General features: G+C 32.2%; 1 protein-coding gene and 1 long non-coding RNA gene across 2 annotated transcripts; one reads left to right on the top strand and one right to left on the bottom strand.

Moving 5' to 3' along the window:
* Positions 1-11,271: 11,271 nt before the first annotated feature.
* Positions 11,272-13,304, top strand: LOC131661675 (uncharacterized). The gene is made up of 2 exons (XR_009301219.1): positions 11,272-11,679; positions 12,768-13,304. It is a non-coding gene; the product is annotated as an uncharacterized LOC131661675 (long non-coding RNA).
* Positions 13,305-14,264: 960 nt separating this feature from the next.
* On the bottom strand, positions 14,265-18,983 carry LOC131661673 (nucleobase-ascorbate transporter 1). The gene is made up of 14 exons (XM_058931281.1): positions 18,796-18,983; positions 17,388-17,485; positions 17,050-17,226; positions 16,599-16,699; positions 16,442-16,517; positions 16,234-16,293; positions 15,961-16,148; positions 15,782-15,878; positions 15,605-15,691; positions 15,455-15,513; positions 15,260-15,351; positions 15,051-15,128; positions 14,777-14,937; positions 14,265-14,687 (listed from the first exon to the last, which is right to left on the bottom strand). The coding sequence occupies exons 1-14, from the start codon at positions 18,869-18,871 to the stop codon at positions 14,475-14,477; spliced, it is 1,563 nt and encodes a 520-aa protein (XP_058787264.1). The 5' UTR covers positions 18,872-18,983; the 3' UTR covers positions 14,265-14,474.
* Positions 18,984-22,946: the final 3,963 nt, after the last annotated feature.

Below are 22,946 nucleotides of genomic sequence, written 5' to 3' on the forward strand. Positions count from 1 at the left end.
AGCTGAAATAGGAAACATTTGCAGAAAATTGAGAAGGTGAAAAAGAAAGAATATAAGAGAGTAGATATTAGAGAAGAAGAGGGAATATGTATGTGGTAAAGAAGGTACGATAATACTATTAGAGATTTGAGATGATCGGAACTGAAATCATATGTGTAAGGATGAGAAAATTGTTCGTAATCATAAGGCTAAGGTATAATAGGTTTAAGTTTGGGTTGGATGTGAGTTAAGTAAGAGTTGGGTTGTAACATAATGCAGTTTGATTCAGTTTACAAAATATAAACCGCAAACCGAACCTAATCGTGCAGTTTTGTTAAAAGATTACCCAAACAAATCCGAAACAAATATGGTTTTTTGCGGTTTCAGTTTGGTTTGCGGTTTTCTATTGGGTTGGGTTGGTTTTGAACACCCCTACATCCACTGTTCAAGTTGGCACATACAATTCAATAATAAAGTTTGTAACCTTTGTTTCATTTGGGTCGACACATGTATATTACAGGTAGACACATACTAAAATAAATTATTTTTTGTGTCGACACATACGTCAAACAGGTCAGCTCATGTAAGTGCTCAAATAAGGTTGTAGTTTCTGTTTTGTTTAGGCCGACACATAGACTTCTTCAGGTTGGCACATGCCGTTACTTTCAATACCATGTGTCGGCATATGCATCAAACAGGCCGATACATACTGTTTCTTGAGTCACTTTCTTTAATTTTTTTAATTACGAATTTCCTTCTTTTGCCAAAATATTTGGTAGATTTGGGGTTTTTGTACAAGACAGACCAAGAAGGAATCGCAGCCTAGTGAAATCTCTGTAGATAAATCACGCAAAAGAGTAGCGTGAGAACGATAAATTAAAGGGTTAATAGTAATTCACCCCCTGTAATGTTAGCAAATTTTGCTTTCCCCCTCCCTACCTTTTGGCAACGGTTTTTTCAAAAAAATCGTTGCCAAAACCTGCCTTTGGCAACGATGGAGGGGTAAACTGAAACACGCTCATATTACAGTGGGTAAACTACTATTAACCCTAAATTAAATTGGGAGTCTTGTGTTGCAATAGGTACAATTGGTCGTGTGTGAAATCTTTATAGATAAATAACTAAAAGGAGTAGCGATAGTCGCATAGTCTGATAGCTATTGTGTCTTGGTCTTGTTCAAGATCAAAAGAAAAGAAGGGGTTGAATCAACATCAAACAGTTGGGTTTGTGGGTTGCTTTCCGAACACTTCTCTAGTAATCAACTTTTTGCATAGTAAGAAATTATCTTAATTCCAAATTGGAATTAGGGGCAGCCTTACCCACACGCGAGAACAAAGTGGGGAACTGCCTAAACAAGTCCTTGTGCCGATCTCTCTCTTATCTCTTTACTCGCTTTTACTTTTTCATTATGTAATTTGTTAAATAACACTGTTTGATCGATCGACTCGTAAGAATTTATGTGTAATTGTTTTGTTAAAGTTGTGTGTTTATTAACTTATAATCATTTGGATTAAAAGTGGTTTTCATATCAACACAACTCAAAGAAAAATTCGGAAAAGCCGAACGCGCAACAAGTGTTCGACAAAATGCTTAAAATTTATTGGAAATAGGTAACCATTGTGATTTGTGGTAAACAATAGATTGAGAAATGACCGTGTTAATGTTTTTACAATTGTATTAATTCCATATGGCTTGCGCATATCCCACTTTCAATAACTAAGTTCGTTTAGACTATTTTTATCAATCTAGATTAAAACGTTCCGCTTGCACCTTTTCAAATAAATTTTTCTAATACGTAACATTTTAATTTACTATTTTAGCTTGGGGATCTATTCATCCCCTCCAGATAAGTCGCGGTAGTCTAAGAGTGCTAATTACAACTTTTGATTTGTCAATATTTTGGATCATCCATAGAGAATAACAAACTGTGGCATTTCTAAAATTTTTAATCCCATTAATTTTTTTATCGTAATGACTTTTTAAGAAAAAATTTTGAAAAAATTTCAGCATAAAGATTAAAAAGGTACGACGATAAAGGATCTCCATACCTAATACTATAAGAGGTACCATAAATTAGAATCGAAAACAAAACAATCCGGACTCATTTCATTATAGTATTAGTCATATTAGTTGGAAGAACCATGAAATTCAAAGAGCTAAAAAGAAATTCCACTCAATTATATACTAGGCCTTGGCCATTTCCAGCTTCGGATCAACCACCTCTTTCTACCTTTTCTTTATATTTTTAATATACTCCATCCTTTTTAAATTGAGTCATTCTCACTTTTCAATATAGCAATGATTATTATTTTTTTTATTGTGTCATTTAATTATGAGTCTGTACATTATTTCTAACATATTAATAGGATTAATTTAGTAAAAGTGCTATGTCTTATGATGTCAATATTGTATTTTTTAATATGTGAACAAAAATTTTAAATGACACTCATTTTGAAATTAATGGAGTAATAAAAAGCTTTATACTACGCCTCGTTTTGAAACTGATGGAGTAATAAAAAGCTTTATACTAGACGCCAAGAATATTGCCGCTAATTAACTAACCTATGCAGATAAATACTACTAGTACTAAGCAATTTGAATTTATAGATGTGCACTGTAGTTATACAATGATTATTATTATCCAATAATAATTGACACAAACTATTACGTGTCTCTCACATGGGCGAAAGCAGCTTGAGCAACGAGCATCTAAAACAGAAAAACACACCACGCTGAAACTTCAATTGGACTCATCTCCCAAGTGATAGAAAATAAAGTATGAGAGAAAAGTGATAGAGAACAAAACCGAAGCACGATCCATGTTGTTGGAGATTCTTTAAATTATTAATCCCTTCTTTATCATCTCATATTCTCTTTATTGGAGAGAGTTACATAATACTTGTGATAGATCTTTTTATATTTAAATTATTACTGTTATAATGTGAGATTTAATTCCTTACTCAAGATTTTACGTGCTTAATTATTTTAATGGTGTTGTTTTTGTAATTTTGCTCTTTGTAGACATTTGTTCATGTTTGTGTCAGTGAATGATTAGCTGATTTTTTTATTGACTGCTATAACTGATTGGTTAGAATTTTTCTTTTTGGCATCTAAATTATTGTTTTGCAGATGAGTCCAAAATTGACATTTGTTTATTTCTATGAAATCATGATTCATAACAAGTTGGCAAAAATTATGACTTTATCAAATTAGAATATTCAAAAAAAATGGCAACCGAGTCATTTCTAATATTGAAGGATGCTTGATATGCATAATTGAAACAGTATAACACTATACAAAATCTGCGGTTGAAAAATCCCCAAATTACATGTAGTACTAAATCTAAATCATTAATTTTAGATAGGTTGATTTGTTTTACATCTTCATAAAATCAGTACTAAACAATCTTAATCATCCATTTTTGATCGAACAATTGAAATTCTTGTGTGTAATTCAATTAAGTATAGTCGGACTAAGATCCCCTGTTGTAGAAAAAGGCCAAAGCTACATGCAATATTAGATCTCAAACATTGATTTGAAATCCCTCGGTTAATATTACAATTTCATAAAATCAATTCTCAATAATCTTTATAGTTGATTTATGATTGGATCACCGAAATCTATTATAATATAATAGCGCACAATAATTGTGGGCAATCTAATTCGGTAAAGATGAACCACAATTATTTGATGGTAAAAAAAATCACATTTACGTGCAGTATTTAATCTAAGTTGTTAATATTAACACAAACAATAAAATGTTTAGAGAGAGAAGTTTTCCCCTTTCTCTAAATTTAGGGTTCTCCTCTTTTGATGGGTGTCACCTCCCTCCTTGTAGGGGCTCCTCCTCCATCATCGGAGCTATTCACCACCATTATGGTGGTCATCCCCTCATCAATGGAGGTTCCTCCCCCAATCGATGGCCCAGAGTGGTGTCGACATGGAAAACAACTCCCACCGGAGCCGCACCACCGGAAGATAAGGAAGCCTAGAGTTTATGTGTTCATGTGTGTGTGTGTGTTTTCATGTAATAGTTTATTTTATTGTGCTTGTTTTATTGTGGGTTCTATTTTTTCTTGCTTGGTTTGTTCTGTTGGGTGTGTTGTTATTAGGCTTAGGTTGTTTTAAGTTTGTGCTCAAGGTATTTGATGAAATGTCTCAAAGAAACTTGGATGAAGGAAATGTGTTTTTGAGTAAGAATCTTACTAGGAATGTGGCAAATCAAACTTCTCTTTTCAGTCAACAATTGTTTCATCCACAATTTGTGAGATTAGTCAATATTGTGAACCTGAATAATCGATTTAAGCGTGATAAAGCTAGTGCCAAAGCTAAAGATATGATCTGTAATTGGATAGATTTAAAGATTGGGGTTCCAAAAATCACTTGTCTCTTGCAGAAGAACTTTGATTGGTTGATTAGATTAAAGTTTTAGATTGGTACCTTCCTTTTGGTTTCTAACCTCTCAAAACTTTTCGATGTTCTTAGCTTGTTAGTCTTAAATATTACTGTTGTTGTTAATGTGTGGATGAGAAATGCCCTAACATATTTTCTTTCTCTATGTTTGTACTATCTCTTTTTCATCTAATGAATGAGATAGATTTCTATAAAAAAAATCTAAGTCGTTTGTATAAGATCACTTAATTACTAATAATGGTAGCAAAGCGGGTTAGCCGACCCGTCTAGACCCACTCTGTTTAAGTCCTCCAAAAATGGGGCGGGTCTTTTGAGATTGGTTGAAAATATACATGTTGATACTCTTTATGGTAGAGTATGATTGTCGGTGAAGACAATAAAAGTTATTGTATTATTTTCAATCAAGGTGTAGATTGTTGGAGTTGATTGAAAACATACATGTTGAAGAAGTTCCCTATTGCTTAGTTTTGTGAAGGAAAAGGGAGTCCAAGGCTATATATAGGATTAAAGTTTTTCTAAGTCCCACGTTGCTTAGTTTAGTGATGGATGAGAGAATTCAAGGCTATATAAAAGTACTTTAAGCTTGTATTTGACTTTATTTGTTCTCTTATGCTCTTGTATTAGAGTGTTATGAGATGTAATTAAATATTTGTTTTGGAGGGTGTTAGTGTACTAGGGGTCTGGGTTAGTTAAGGGTATATTATATGTTGTAATAAGTTTCACAGAGTGTTATTCTCTGGTTGTCATTTAACAATGGTCGTGATTTTTTCTCCGGTTTTGGAGTTTCCAAGTTATTTTCTTGTGTTGTTATTGAGTTCCTCTTTTTTTCTGTGTGTTATTTTCCCAACAACTAATATCAGAGCTTTTGGTTCGATCTGGGGATAGGAGTTCTTAGTATGCTCTGTGGTTGCAACTTTGTTTGATTTTCCACTTAAGAAAAGAATGGTAGTATTGAGAAATAGTTGTTAAGCTGCAGTCAAAAGTTCTGCCGTACACTTTTTGGATTAGAGAAAATTGATGAAATAATTGTTTATGACATGTGGAAAGTTTAAGTCAAATATGTGTTGATAAAACAAGATTACACAAGGTGCAAGAATATGTTGATGGTTGAAGAGTTTTCTACCAACATGAAAGTTGCACCATAAAGTTTCAACTTGGTTTTCAGCATGTGAAAATTCTTGGAGTGATTTAGCATCAAGTGAAATTTATTCTTCATAATAAAGTATATTATTGTCAGTGATGACAATGTGAAATTTTGAACTGGTTTATCTTCAAGTGTAATATATTCTTCATGATAGAGAATTCAAGGCTATATATAGGATTCAAGTTCTTCGTTATAAGATGCACCAGTCAAAAGCACTTTAAGCTTGTATTTGACTTTCTTTATTCTCTTACACTCTTGTATTAGAGTGTTGTGATATGTAGTTAAATATTTATTTTGAAGGATGTGAGTGTAGTGTGGGTCTGGGTTAGTTGAGGGTATATTATATGTTGTAGAAATTTTCACATATTATTATTCTCTGGTTGTCATTTGACAACGACCGTGGTTTTTTATCCAGTTTTGGAGTTTCCACATTATTTTATTGTGTTGCTATTGTGTTCCTCTTTTTTCTCTATGTTTTTTATTTTCCCAACAGGGCCAACCTAGGCTTTCGAGTTCGAAAGTCAATTCCGCCCTATTTACCAATGAGATGACCTATTTGCCAAACTTTTTTTTACTGTTTGATTTACTACAAAATTTATAAAAAATTTAGTCATTACCAAAGAGGTCGACAAAATATTTTTTTAACAATGCATAATAGAATTTCAACAAGCCTTAATGTTAATGTCATATTCTTTAACATAAACAAAATAACATAACTATGACACCGAAAATCGAAAACAAACAAAATAAAACATCAAAATAACCCCCTTGGTTTAACCATGCTATGACATTAACACCACGATACCAAAAAACCAACAAGCACAACCTAGTTAAGGAGATCCAAAGACACAAATCAGCAAAATAAACTAGTACAAAGCTAAACAAAGACAACCAAGAACCAACAGCAAAAAAACTAATATCAAAATTTCCATGACAAACACTTCATCAATCATCATCTATGTCATAAACATATAAAGCTTTAGTTGATTTCGTAGAAATTGACTAGAACCTTCCACCATTCCTCTCCTCATCATCATCCACTACACTTACATAAAAAAATGCAAAAAAAAAATGTCACAACCATATATTATATGTAGGCAAACAGAGCACATATAAATGAAATAAATCAATTAAAAATCATGATTAAATATGATTACATACCTGAACTATTAAAACTGTGAAACCAATTGCGAGTGCAAATCAAATCCTCCATATTTTCCAATAATAACGACTTCTATACTTGTTAAGAATTATAAAATCGATGCTAAAAGTCGATTCAGATGCAACACTAGTCAAAAGAATCCCTAAAAAATTATGAGTCATGAAAGATAATTCTTTAAGCTGATACATATTCTCCTTCCACCACTGAAGAACATTAAAGTCATCATAGTTTTGATAAGTAGAATCCAATCCAGGCTTCTCCAAGTAAACATGAATTTGAGACTTTCCTATTTAAGTTGCAAGTTGTTGACTGTGTTCTTTTAATACCTATTCACTACTACAAAAAGCGCTTTTAACCTCGGACGCGAAATGCATTTTTACACCAGCTAAAGAAGCGAGGTAACAAAGAGTGTCATGAAAAGTAACGACCTAACACCTCGGTTTTTAAAACACCAAGGGATAAATTTATTTGCACATGGGTTCGAACCCCATCATCTGCACTTTTATTGTTTACATTACTAGCGCCTCATATATCTCAGCTATCAATAAAACAGATGGGTAATTTAGATTGTTTTTTCAAAAATTAAAACTTGTTACATTATTTACACAGAAAATTAATAAAATAATTTTTTTTACAAACTACAATGTTTTTCCAGAATTGTCCAAAAGATTATATGTTGGATCTTCAATTCCTTAATATTCCGGGTAAGATTAAGTGTTGGGTGCAAATATATTTTCTATTGCTTTTTCTTGAATTTATTTCTGATATAAACAAAAAACAGGTTAGATAAATAAATGATTCTCTGCTCAAATAAATATTTAAGAACACAAACCTTAAACCCAAATAATTTTCTGCTCTTGCAATCCATCATAAAAAACTTTCCATGGCAAATACTCTAGCAAATCATAAAGTGGGGGATGTATATATTTTCAAGCACTTCATGATGTTTCATTATCAATTTGTGATATTCATAATGCTTTTATAATGTAAGTTTTTTATGTTTCACGTGAATCACTAATGGTAGTGTCTTAAACATTGATAGTCATGAAATGGACGACAAGAATTTGTTTAAGGACAATAATCAATATCCTCAACTATAACACAAAATTATCCCCTCGGTTTTGTTAAAAATCGAGGTGAAAAAGCTTCTTTTTTTTACATTACAATCATTTTAAAAATTAAATTTTTATCCCTCAACTTTACATCATTTGTGATTTTGTTGGCCCCTCTTCAATTTTAATTGCGCGTCTTTGATAATTAAGATATAAAAATTATTTTTTTAATGGCGTAGAATTGATGAGGGAAATACTTTATTATTTATTATTTATATTTTCTTTTACATATTTAATTAATAATTTTATTTTAATTAATTTTAATAAACAATTAACCATTTTAATTAATTTTTTTAAATAATTTATAATTAAAACTACTAAAATAAAATTATGATACCAAGCTCATTTCATTGGACCAATAACCCAATACTCAATTCACAAAGTAAATGTCAGCCTATCTATATAAACACTAAAACTAATTACAATTTAATCGATGTTGAACTTGCAATGGAGTCTTTTACTATGCAAATGGTTCAAGAAACATCAACCTCAACATCAATTTTAGAATTTTATTTTCACCATTTTAAATTATATAAACAAAACTTAATAAAAATGATTAATTATTAATTAAATATGTTAAAAAAAAAGTGAAATAAATAATAAAGTATCCCCTCATCAATTCCACTATTTTTATCCTAATTATCAATGATACGTATGCAAAATTAGAGGGTACTAATAAAATTTTAAATAATTAAAGTTGAAGAATCAAAAAAATGGTTTTTAAAATGAAAGACTAAAAATTCAAAATCATCAAACTAGATGGACCAAAAGTGCATTTAAGCTTAAGTAAATTTATTACTAAAAAATGAATTTCTTTGTTATTTATACCATATGACAAGATTGTTTTTCAAAATTTGATAACAAATTAAGATTGTTAAGAATATTTGTGTATCGAAAAGTCTCGACTATAGCATGTAATTAGTTGTAAATTTTTCTATATATAATATAATCACCGTAGTGCTTTTTAAACACACGATTTATTCAAATATCTTTCACTCTCTTATACTTTAATATGATATCAGAGCTTGTTGAGATTCAACTGTTCGTTGTATTTTACCCGGTTGACCCACTTTTTTCTAATGAGAAATTTTTTTGGGTGACTCCTTCTAGTCACCACCATACTTCCGTTGTCGCGATTGATTCCAACAACTTTTTGGAACACCACCCCCGTATGTGAAGCGGGTCACTTTGTTTTCTTCCTTCATACCTCCACCGGTCGACACATTTTTCTCGCGGTCCATGTGGATGACATTGTTATCACTGGAGACTATACATAAGGTATACAACGTCTCAAAACTCATCTTTTCAAAAAAAAATAAAACAAAAGACTTGGGTCCACTCAGATACTTCTTAGGCATTGAAGTTGTCCAATCCTTATCAGGCATTGCAGTCAATCAACGCAAGTATACATTTGACATTCTCAGTGAAACTGGTATGCATGATTGTCGTCCTATTGTTACTCCTATGGATCCCAATGTCTAACTTCTTATGGGTCAAGTGGAGTCATTGAAAGACACAGGAAGATATCGACGACTTATGGGTAGATCAACTATCTTACAATCACTAGATCATATATTACACTTGCGGTGAGCACTGTGAGATAGTTTCAAAATGCTTCTTGTGATAGTCATTGGGATGCAGACATTTGAATTCTTAGTGTCGCGCCGCGAAAAAATCACAGAGTCGTCACCGAACTTTATTTATTCCAAAGGAAAGAGAAAATATCGAGAAAACCCCTAAAAGTGAAAGAAAATGGTCCCGCAACCAAATTCGGGTTCGGGAGTCAATTATGCAAGGAGAAGGTATTAGCACCCCTTACATCTGTTGTACTCAACGAGAACTATTATGTTTGTTTTGCGTGTAAGGGTGTTGTTATTTAAAGGTTACTTGCTATATGGTTATTGGATTTAATTAAAGGGGAAAATAAGGTTTTAAATTAGTGAGCTCATCTCGGGTGTGAAACCTCATGCCTACGTATCTCCATAGTGCAATAAAAAAATCAGAGCGTCGTATTTCGTGGGGTAGAAAAAGGTTGTTTGTTGGTTGCTTTTAGTGGACGATGTTAACATTCACATTCTAGCGTCGAAGTGTAGCTGCTCGTTGTGTGGAGACTTATGCGTTACCTGTATTGCGGTAGAACGGAAATAACACGCCTTTTCAAAAAGGTTTAAAGTTAAAAAAAGCCCTAAGGCAAGATGTCTCATTTGATTGGTTGAAAATTAATTGTAGGAGACACATGGTAGATGGTCCCCCAAGGTTGCGGGTATCTAGACATGCGGGGTCGGGAAGTAATACACCACCAACTCCTTTTTCGTTTGTTAATTACGAAAGTTGTTTTTGATATGTATAGTACTAAAGACTATGAAATGGAGGCGAATAATTTGAAGAATTGGGTCAAGCGTCTCATATTCAAAGACACTCTAAGATGAGTTAAGAAATGCTCCCGCTCACCTCTCTCCATCTACTTAAGGTTCATGACGTACAAAATGTATCATATTTTTTAATGTATTTTGAATTTGTTTAAGAAAAAGAATTTTGTTTTGTTTTCATGGACATAATCAAAAATGAATAAAAATAAAAAAGAAAATTTGTCCTAAATGTTGTCACGCAAATATTCTTTTTAGAGTTTTTTGAATGGCAAAAACTAAGGGAACATGCATTGTTTTTTGGTTTATGGTCTAAAATACTATTTTAATTTAATTAATCAAGTTTATGAAATTTAATTGATTAAACTAAATTTTTTTAAAGGAGAAGGAAAATTATAGGTTTACTTGTGACATTAGAATGTGTTTTTATTATTATTTATGCACCAAAGAAATCTAAAAGAATGATAGAAAATTAAAGCACTCAATTAAATGAAATAGAAGTGCAAAGCTGAAAAATTGATGCAGAAAACAGTCTTGTTACTGGCCCAATAATATAAGCCCAGTCAAAATTTTATTGTTACTTAATAATCCAGAAATTAAAAAAAAAATTGGGCTTAAGCTAGAATGCAGAATTGGGCTGAAAGGAAATGGGAAAATGCTAAAAAAAAGTGGAAAAAAAGCTAGAAAAACGAAAATAACAAATAAAAAAAATCCGAAATTAAATTTAAAAAACAAAATAAAAAAATCCACATTTTTTTTCATTTTCTTCCTTCATGCTTTCCAACTCAACTTTATGAATGGGTTTCTGGAGGATAGGTGAAAAAACATTAAATATTACTCAAAATTGATGAAACAAAAGTGTTTCTAACTCGATTTTTATGGGTTGCATGAAGCTATGTTTAGTTTTTATTGTTTTTATGATTTACTTAATTTTGAAATTTCAAAAATGGAGGTTTTATGTCAAAAATAGGTTTTTGGTGAAAAAAAATTATTTTTTGTAGAAGCTATTATTGTGATGCCAATGCAATGCTATCATGTGAATTAAATTTGAATGAAATGCTAGAATATGAAATTTGTTCTTGAGCTTAAAGAAAAGTTATTTTTTGCGCTGAATGGAAAAGTGCTTATTAGTGTAAAAGGGCTTATTTTGACTAGTTGTTGTACATTGCACCTAAACCAAAATTGTTGCTATACTATATACAACCTATTGTTATATTAAATGCAAATTGATATACTATGTCAATTTTCATGCTATTTTAATATGAATTTTCTCTATTCTAATTTTTTTTCTTTCTAATAACCACTTATTGGGATAGTAGCTTAACTTAATCAACCAACACACATTCAACTAAAATTCAACTAAAGACATTCACACAAGCAAGATCATGATCAATGGTATGGAATGAAAAGGGTTCAAGGCTTACCGACGGAAAGATTTACTCCGGCCAGTGTCGAAATTTTGCCGACAAAATTAACAAAGAGAAACCCGAAAATTTTCAAGAGGTAATACTTTTATTATGCTTCCAAATAATCATTTGCTTGATGATAGTATGAACATAAATTTGGAAGATGGTAGAAAATTGACAAATGCTTAGATCTTGAATTGGTAGAAATTGATTAATGTGATGAAGCTTGAATGTTGAATTGGTGAAAATTGAATATTGAACTTGTTGGAATTGAAATTGATAGATTTTCTTGGAATTGTTGAACTTTGGATGGAGATTTAGTTCCACCAATCTAGAATTTCCATTTAAAATTCTAGATGGTGATGGTGATGGTGATGAACTTTAGTAATGGTTAGGGATGAAGAAAGTAGTGTGAAATGAAGAGAGTGTGAAGAAAAATAAAAGTATGAAAATGGTGATTAAAACTAAAAAATAGTTAGTAATGGTTTAGGTTAGAATGGTTAAGTCCCAAAATTGTGAAAAAATGCATGTATATATAGTTTTTGCGATTGGTTGTGAGCCTTTAGATTGTGATCCAAATAGAACTCTTATCAATGGTTGAAAATTCATTAGAGACTTAGTTGCAGATCTTCAACCGTAGCCGTAGTATGAAAAGTTAAGAACGCTTGAGATTGAATGAAAATTGGTGGGAAATTGGTTTGATTTTGTGTTAGTTTGGAAACTTTAAGAAAATTGAAGTTAGTTAAGAGAGTTAAGAGAATATGGGTAAATGCACGAGTTTGGGAATAAATAGGTAGTTAAGGAAAGTTAGAGGCGAGACATGTTGGAGTTTAGCATAAGTATCAAGTCTCAATGTAAGACTAATTGTCATATCCTTGTAACTTGAAATTGCTTTGAATTTGCCTTTAAATTCCTCACTTTTTGCCTTAAATTTTTATGGATTAAACCATGTCTTTGGGTGCTTTTGAGAAGTGTTTTCTTGTTAAAAATAAATACTATTAGATGGTGCAAACCATGATGATCAAATTCTGAATTTTGCATAGATAGCATTGCCTTGAAAGTAGAGGAAACCATGTCTTGAGTTTAATGCATAAATGCAGAATTTTTCCTTGACTTTCGAGCAACTTTTGAATGACTTTGATTCATGATACTTGTTGATTATTTGATGTGCCTTTTTCCTTGTAGCAACTTGAACACCACCGATGTCGGAAAGTGGAGACAGAGGCATTGAAAGAAGGCTTGATGGAAGTTGATTTTTGTTGGAAATCTACATGTAGCATAACCATGACATAAGTCATTTCCTCATGAATGGTGATGAGTACTTTGTCAAATCAATATGGAATAGGTCTAGGAGAAATTATGGATAAAAACTGAGTCGGTGGTTGAAAGTTGACTGATAGTTAGTTGTTTAACCGAAAAGTCAATTGTACCACAAAATTGTAATTTTTTCCGCTTTTTCCTTGTAGTCCACTATTATGACTTGTATCACTGCAGATTTCGGCAAATTTGAAGACCAATTGACTGATATGTTTACAAAGTCTCTTAGAGGTTCTCGAGTGGATTACATTTGTAACAATCTCGGCTCATATGACATATATGATCCAGCTTGAGGGGGAGTGTTAAGGATATTTGTATTTAGAAAAGTCTCACATCGACTATAGCATATAATTAGCTGTAAATCACTCTCTATATATAATATTGTCTCCGTAGTGCTTTTTAACACACGATTTATTCAAATATCTATCACTCTCTTATACTTCAATAAAGATCTTAACACACATTCTAATTCATCTAGATCAGTCATTTGATTTTATGGGTGGATTAAACACATTGTTTCAATCACATAGTGTAAATAACAGACACATCAACTTTTTTGCAACATAATATTTTTAAAAGGTTATTAAAAAAACCTATAATTATGTTCTGACACTCGACAATATATCTGGTGAATACATATTTTATTCTACGTTGATCTCATGAGAAAGTAAAAAACAAACCCGAGTCATTAAATTTCATATTATAAGTCCCACCATGTCTAGTGCTTGAACTATAATAATTTGGCCTCATGGACTTTTGACTAAGCTTTGATTTTCTCAAACATAACTTTTGTCTTTTTTTATGTTGACAATACAATTGTCATTCATATTACATTGAAATTGATTGTCATTTTATTTGTGACACCTAAGATGGCTGACTTCTATCATTTTCACTCGTCAATACTTAATTTCAAATTGTAAATATATTTACCAAGATTACTATGTTCACATACCAACTTCTAGTTAATAAGTTGATGCTCATTTTCGAACTACATCAAATTGAGAGGGAATCTTGTTAACGAGGAACTGATCTTAACCTTTATTTAAATCATTTATTTTTTTTAGATTTATCAGACAATATAAATTTTTTATTATGACTTACAATTACATGTAATTATTGACACTATTAGCCATAGAAAATGACATAAAACCAAAAACCTTGATGGACAGATTTCTTAGTTAGAATTTAAACTTTGATTTGTCATGTTGTAAGAAGTCAACTTCTTTACTAGACACAACACAACATTTGTTGTCAAAACTAGTTGTACTTTATCGTTAAGAACTTGCACATACAATTGTTGAGTGTAGATAGTACTCATTACTTGGGAAAATTTTACCAACCTCATAACCATCAACACAAGAATAATAAACTAGGGAAAATTTTTATTTTATTGAAATCTACAAAGCATGGTTCCAAATGCTTTTACAATCCTCTGTTGGACCAAAATTTATATGGTCCACAAAAAAAAAATTGGGTGATGTTAAAGGAAGAATAGCATTTGTTAGTCATGAATTCCTGAATGTGCAGATCCAAAATAAAACCTATTCTACTCTCTTCAATTTCTCTACACCATCATCATGTAGGTGGGAAGAACTTGTTTAGATTGAATGGTAAAGTATAAAACTCTTCATTTCTGTTATCACCTCTAAATGTTCTAAACTTCACCCACCACGGCATTCCTCGATCTTTCTTTGATTTTTCAACTTCAAGAGTGTTGTCGAGGATCACTGCTACAATCAATCCTACTGTTGGTGGTGACGAGAATATCGTGTTTAAAAATGCATTGAACTGCAAAGATAAATAAACAATATAAATATTAGTATAATGTAAGTGTCTACAAATTGAGTAGGAATAGTATAGTGTTAGGGAAAACACACCCATAAGGCGTTGGTATGAACGGGGCCATGGCGTGAATTAGTCCAATATTGATCGAAAAATTGGGGAACGGATATTCCAAGGAACAATGTGAGGCCAATGATGATAAGGTTTCTCATGGAGTTCATGTTTGTAAACTGAAGAAATGATATTCCAACAGCACCTGATAAACAATGAAGCATACATATTAGTGATGTAAATTTTACGATAATCAGTGCATAGTGAAACATTAACAATGTATGACAATGAAATTTACTCGAAATGCCGAAAACATACCAACAAGGCCAAATAGAACGCAGTACAATGCAGCGAATATTGGGAAGGGTATAGATGCAAATACAGCACCAAACTTTCCTGCAGATAACAGAGAAAAAAAATCATTGTGAATCAGTCTTTTTTTCCTCATCACTAGTTGCCAGCTACCATATTGGATCAACATTGTTGCTTTTAGTAGCGAAGATTGTGTTTGAAGCATTAATACCAACCTAAAGTAGCAAAGAATATCATAAAACCAGCAGAAATCTGAACAACTCTGCGACTTCCAACTCGAGTCAGGCCAAGGAGTCCCACATTTTCCCTGGAATAACAACCAGCCACAATGTTCAAGCTATCGTAGAAAGACAAATGTATCGATATAGACCAAGCAACTTGTAATTGAACTTCAATGACAAGCAACTTACACAGAAACAGTGGAACCTGTCCCCGTTCCATAAAGTCCATCAAGCAAGATACCAATCCCCTATGAAAAATTAATAAGATAGGCTCTCAGGCACATAGATAACTATCATTAGTATTAATATCACTGTTATTAGCATTTCGAGTAAATTTACCTGCCAACCGATGCCTCGACTCAACACATAAGCAGGAGGTGGAGTGGCAATGGCCAACCGAGATGCTGCCTTATATGCACCAGTTGACTAAAAACATAGTCACACGGGCTTGAAAATAAATCACTAAAATAGAGACGAGAAGTTCTTATAAGATAACTAGGAAATAAAAATAGGTACCTCCACCATTGAGACTAAAACAGCAGACATCATTGCAAATGAATGACCGGCAGAAAATGTTGGAGGACCCCACTGTAGAGGGTACGGGAACATGAACCTATAAGCATAAAAAGAAACCTGAGAAATCACCATAGTTATTAAACGAATCAGACGAAACGATATTGTTTATTCTGAGTTACCATGGAGCAGTAGATATCAGATTAGCTCGGTCTGTGCGACAATGATGCTGTGTCAAGGAAGGTCTGTGTCGGTAAGCTCCACTTGCAGTCAAGATGACAGAATAGATCCAAACAATTGTGACACAAACCAAAACTGGGAAACGTTCAAAGATGGGAATGTCTCTAAATGGCCTCACATGCTTGAGATACTGCAATTTACACCAAATTAGTCTCTCTGAAGAAAATAAATATAAATTGGATAAAAAACCACTATGATTTCATCGTGTCACTTACTTGCGACAATCCAACGACCAACAGCAGCATTGGTATACCAATTTCTACACAGTTCCCTAACTGGAATGAAAACAATATAAAAAATGCATAGCTGTGATATGGAAAATACCCTTTACTAAAACACGAATTTAAGATATACTCCTTAAATATCATTTTTTGAAGTTACTAAAACGATTATAGATAAAATAGATTTTAAAACCACACTTACGTCTGGAAAACCTCTTTGAATTATTCCTAACCCAACCAATCCTACTACAGGTGCCATACCAAGAGGACTGAAAAATCTGCAGAGATTAGTATGTAAATGCGTAAGTATAATTTTAATGTAATTAGAAATGTGTTAGATGCAGCTAGAGATAGAATACCTTGAAAAAAGCCCCCAAACTTGGCTATAACCGAGGATTATTTGAATACTTGAGGCAACAATTAAAGCTCCTTGTATAGCCCGCATTGTATGTATAAATCTCTGCAAACCAATCACACGGCAAGATCGCTTTCAATACCCTACCAAATAAAAAACTTATTAAGTATATATTTCTAAGATTTGGGATTTACATAGAGCCATTTTGCATTAAACCATTGTACTCTAAACTTACAAATTCATCTACTACCACATCATAATTTGGATCTAAAGTTGGTAAATTATAACTCTTAGTTTATCGATTATTTGCATTTCTTAACTAAAACCCTCCTATGTTCCAACCAGAATTATTATTGACGTTTATCCATGATATTCATAGTTTATCTTTTATCGTAGTTAATCCTAATGTTGTCTTATATGCACAACAATGATGAGAAAGGATGAAAGAAACTTACTTCATGAGGATCATTAATCCGTTGCAATGAAGAGTCACCAATAATATAAGCAACTGGAATTACATACGCAAATGAGCCTCCAACTACTGCAGGTAATCTTGTTCCAAAAAGTGCTTGGAGAAGTGTGTTAATGCCAGCTACAAAAAGAAGGGTTTGTATTACTCTTGCCTTGTCACCCTGGTTCAACAAAAAATCCAAACAACAAACAATTAAAATCATCACCAATGGAATCTCACAAAAGCAACAAGTGTACATATGATATTTACATATCATGCTGATAAAGGTTGGCAAACTTTTTAACATATATAAGAACATAAGGAAGGTGAAATTCAACTTACAGAACTTCCTCCCATAGCTGGAACGAGCATTGAAGGTATCATCACACTTGTGCCAAGCATCAAAATATAATTTTGAAATGCTAAGAGAATAGTTTCAGCTGCAAGACAAATCATTCACACAGTGAAGGGAGAAAAATGCTGTAGACAACGAATGACAAAATATAGATATGGTTATACAAAAAATCTACACTTCCCCACTATCTAAATACTCAATCATCTATATCGCATTCTCTAAACATAAACAATACACTTGTCCACCAGAAGTAATCTTAATTGAAGCACTGTCGGACACTAGGCACGTCCATCGGCCAAGATTCGAACATTGGTTTGTCCCGTCCTTCCGCTAGACATAAACCTGTTGGTAATGTAATTGTATACTACTCTATAGTACTAGAATAGCAAGAAAAAAAACGTGAAGGTGCCTAGTTTTTAGTGTAACAAGAGTTAGAAACAAGGGAAGGACATGTAAGATGGACCCAATATCTCTTATTCTAGTGAAAATAAAAGATAGCAGATAGCAGAGAGGGTCCTCCTGAAAGAGAAGAAAGACACAAAATTCTAAACTGTTGGACCCCAACATTATTAAATGGTGGGTCATATCACCATAAAAAATGTGCCTTTACTTCTTCTACTGTACTAATAATTACTACTTGCGTATACAGCATTTAATAAAAATCTTCAAATATAGTATCCTTCAGTTCCTACTAGTTTCTCCTAGTTCCAACTATTATCTTCAGTTTCACTCCTTTCTACCACCAGTAAACAACTTCATTTCAAACACATTACCACAGAGTTCAATAACCCCAGAAAAAATAAATACAAACATAATGTTTTAAATAATTCTTATAAATAAAGAATAAATTATAAACTGTTCTTAAAATATCCATTTCCATAGTCCAGCTTTACTTTATAAAAACAAGCTTAACAAAGAAAAGTCTTTTATTATTAATAAGTAATTTCATACAATATACTAAATTCTAATAAAACTATTGGCCTAGGGCTTACACCAATACAAGACAGGTTAGTATAGTTAAAAAAAATCGTATATTTTTTAAATAAAAAAATTAACAAAATAAGAAAAAACAAGTTTTTAAAATTTATTATAGTCCCACATTATCTCAACGTTATAATAAAAATTTGAACTTTTAGTCTCCATTTTCGGAACCAAAGTAACAAACCAGTACAAAACTTCAGGAGGTAAATAAGTAACAACCCAAATAGAAGAAAAAAAATGGTTTTTACAAAATAAATAAAAATAAAAAGCTAACGATAAAAAAAGGAAAAAAGAAAAAATGTGAAATGAGAAATGGTGAAAGCAGGTTTGAAAGTGGTTTATGCTTATGCATGTGTGTGGAATATGAAAAGTTGAAAAGAGAGAAACCTAAATGAGAGAGAAAGAGATTATTACCCCATGGAGGATTAGAGTCTATGCAGTATTCAAGGTCTTGAAGCTGTTCCATAGGAGGATGAGTAATGTCGGCCATTGTTATGGTTGTGTCTGACAGAGGAGAAAAACGGAGAGGAAAGAGAAGAAAGGAGGAGGAAACAGAAGAAGAAGAATTCAGAACAAAGTAAAGTGAAGTTATATATATAAAGAGAACAATTAAAGCATGAGTGAATATTTTTTTTAAATAAAAAGTAATTAAAAGGTGAAAAAATATATGTGCCAGTGACAGTGTATTGCTCTCTTCTTATTCTTTCATCTACAAGCTTTCTTTTTTTTTTTTTTTTTTTTTATTGTTTTCGTTATTATTTAGGTTTATCTATATTTTCAGTTTGAAGCGGTGGTGATTTACTGAATTACCCCCTTCAACTATAGCTTGTGGGGCCACTAGTTTTTAATGGGTCATTGGAACGATTTTAATATATTTGACTGTTACGGGGAATAGATTTTATTTTTTGAATTAATTTTAATATAAAATAAAAAAATTGTGATACTTTTATTCAAATGTAATTTTTTTTTGTTGAAATTTACTATTCAAATGACTTTTATATAAATATATTTAAATGAATAATCGTAGTAATTTCACAAAATTAATGTATTGAAAATTGTTTTTAAGTATAAAATCAAACATGTGTGTGAAAATTAATTAATTTAAAATAAAATTCTATTATTGAGAATCAAACACACTTTTATTGTGAAAGTTCTTGTTGGGTGACACACCAAAAACACATTTGTTGTCATTCAATTTTTGTTTAAATATGCTTTGAATTTATGCAAATATATTATTTTTATTTAATTATTAAAAATATTTTATTACACGTTTTCATATTGGAAAATTGGAAACCTTTTAAAATTTATTTTTTATTTAATTTTATTAATTTTAAATTTCTAAATGATCTTCTTGTATGTTGTAGTTATTAAGTCAGTGTACTGTTGTTGTTATTAATTTTATGTATTTAGATTACAGGTTGAAGGAGTTAAGGCGTCTAAACATAACTTCCATGACAAAATTATTTGGCCAAAAGGAATTAATCTCCTTTAAATGATCAACATGTGTGCTGAGTTAGAAATTCTATGGAATGACTTGCGCAAATGGGGTATCATCTTGCTGAGAAAGGGTTCTTTTGAGTTTGCCTTCTCCTCCTTAGAGGATGTTAGAAGAGTATGTACATCAAGAGCTTGGAACCTCTCACTGTGTCTTTTCAAACGTTTTCCCTGGACACGAGACTTCATACCAAGCATGCAACAAAATAACACTGCTCATGTATGGGTTTGATTCTATGGCATAGCTCAAAAATATCGGATGCCCAAATTCCTCTTTATTATTGCTAGCAACATAGATACCCCATCTACTCTAATATTGCTTTGACCAAACCTCTGTTAGATAGATCATTTGGACATTTGGTTAGAGTCCTCGTGGACATATATGTAACTAAAGAGGTTAGATATAGAATTCTTATAGAAATGTGGGGATATGCTTTTTTCACTTAACTAAAATACAGAAACTTATCTGAATTATGCTCATTTGGACATTTTGTTAGAGTCCTCGTGGACATAGATGTAACCCAATTGATTATTAGACCTAGTATAAATGTTACCAATATAACTCACATCAATAAGATTGCAGTTAGACAGATAAAAAATGTTTAGAGAGATAAGCTCTCCTCTCTCTCTAAACTTAGGGTTCTCCTCTTTTGATGGGTGTCACCTCCCCTCTTGTATGAGCTTCTTGTAACGCCCCGAATATTTCGTTATTAATTTTAATTATGCATTTTTGAATTTTTCTATGGAGTATGAAGTGGTTAGGAATTATTGGAGTTTATACTATTTTATTGGAATTAATTAATTAATTAGTATAATGAGAATATGAGCTTTGGGCCTATTATGAGGTCGGGAGTAGCATTAGTGAAGGTGTAAGTTAAGCCCGTTAGTATAAGTGAGAAAGAATAAAAAATAAAAGGAATTCTGAAAAGTTGAAGAGAAAGTAGAAAGAGAGAATGGCAAGATCTAGGGCAAAGGGAGAACCTCCATTGGTAGAGCAACTTTTAAAGAAAATTGCTAAGGTAAGGGTGAGATTCTTACTTTCTAAGGGTTGGCATGATGATGGGTATGGTAGAGGTTACGTGTTCATAATTTTATACTCATGTTTGTGTAGCATTTGAATGTTTGAAGTGTTGATGAGTTTGTGAATTGATGTGTGAATTGTGTGCAATTGATGAAGTGGATATGTACAATTGGATATTCTTATAACACTGTTATTAGACTTGTAAAATGAAGAATTAAGAGATGTATTGAATTGGTGGGAAAGTGGGTGAATGAAATAGAGTAAAATGCTGTCAAAACTGATATTTTTTATTTTGGGTACGCTGTAATCGGGTAACAGCCCTGCTGTAACAGATTACATCGTTTGAACCGTTGGAAAGCTAAAATTATTACCTTTAACATGATTACAATTTTGGGATTTTAAATTAATAATTGTCTGCTGTTAATTGATATTTCGTGTGTCATATAATGCGATGATTTTGATGATAATTGATGAGAAGGTTATTGGAATGATAATTCCATAATTTGTAGAATATATTACTATGATGTGATTGTTATTGTTGACCTGAAATGATAGGATTATTGTGTAGGCTTATGCCTTATTGTTCATGATGAATGAATGTTGTTGTATTATGATATTGCTGTGTGATGATGATAATTGTTGTTCGCCTTGATCATCAAATTGGTGAAGGCTTATGCCTTGATGTTTCATAATGATGTTGTTGCTGGCTTTGATTGGCAATTGTTGAAGGCTTATGCCTTGTTATTTCATAATTATGATGATGGCCTGGAATGGCATAATTGTTGAAGGCTTATGCCTTGTTATTGCATATTTATGTTGTCGCACGTAGATGTCACGTACATTGCATTGTTGAAGGCTTATGCCTTGTTGTTGGCCTAGATTGACAAAATGTTGAGGGCTTGTGCCCTGTTGTTGAAGGCTTACGCCTTGTTATTGTCCATTATTTGGCATTTTGGAGAGGGTTTATGCCCTGATGGTACCACATGTATAGTGGGGAGTCGGTTGCATTGCATTATCATGGTTATGATATGATTAATGAATTATTTGTTGTTGATGATTAATGACATGTTGTTGAATGATGAACGATGCTAATGTTGTATGAAGCGGTGAAATTATGTATGATCTATATCTCCTATATTATTTATCATCCATTCATTTATATTGTAAGATATCTCACCCTTATGTTTGAATATTACCCCTATGTTGGTAACATGCAGGTAATCACGAATGAAGGCTAGTTACCTTCAAGTAGATCGAGCCGGGATTGTCGCTTTGATACGTAACACTCGGGGGATGAACGTTATCATTTGTTATTTGTTTATTGTTGATTTAAGTGCTTATTGAAGTATGTCTACAGCTTGAAGCTGAATTTGTTGGATTAAAATGTCACGACGTTCCTAAGATTGAATATGTGGAATTCCGCTGTGTAATTCAAAGTTGTTTCATTTTGGAGATAATATCGTTTGAAAAGTTCATCCATTTATATGTGTTACGTATCTATTATGATTAAGAGCAGTTGTTTTTATATTATGAAGAAAATGTGACATCCTGGTTTCAAAGAATTGTTTTAAATGAAAATGTTATAATTTGATTTCTATTAATATTATGCGGGGTAAATCGGGGTATCACACTTCTCCTCTCTCATCGGAGCTATTCACCACCATTATGGTATTCATCTCTTCTTCAATGGATGTTCATCTCCCATTGTAAGTTTCCCCTCCTCTCTTTTCATTCCTCTAAAACCCTCATCCATGTTAGATGCATACATGTTTCTTCTCCAACCTCCATCAAGCTCCTCCCCCTCCTCTCCTCCATCAACCATCAAAGCTTGCAACCCCGAAATCACCTCCACCAACCGATGACCCAGAGTGGTATTGACACAGAAGATAAGAAAGCCCGAAATTTATGTGCGTTGTATGTTCATGTAATAGTTTATTTTATTGTGCTTGTTTTTTTGTGGGTTCTACTTTTTCTTGCTTGGTTTATTTTGTTGGGTGTGTTGTTATTAGACATAGGTTGTTTTAAGTCTGTGCTCAAGGTATTTGATGAA

This window comes from Vicia villosa, linkage group LG3 (assembly GCF_029867415.1).
Source record: "Vicia villosa cultivar HV-30 ecotype Madison, WI linkage group LG3, Vvil1.0, whole genome shotgun sequence".
Lineage (NCBI taxonomy): Eukaryota > Viridiplantae > Streptophyta > Magnoliopsida > Fabales > Fabaceae > Vicia > Vicia villosa.

Excerpts from the sequence above, each read along its gene's own strand:
- LOC131661673 (XM_058931281.1), bottom strand. The coding sequence starts at position 18,871 with ATGGCCGACATTACTCATCCTCCTATGGAACAGCTTCAAGACCTTGAA. Across the intron at positions 16,294-16,441 it reads TTCAAAGAGGTTTTCCAGAC|TTAGGGAACTGTGTAGAAAT; the intron begins GTAAGTGTGGTT and ends TTTTCATTCCAG. Across the intron at positions 15,879-15,960 it reads CTGATATCTACTGCTCCATG|GTTCATGTTCCCGTACCCTC; the intron begins GTAACTCAGAAT and ends TTATGCTTATAG.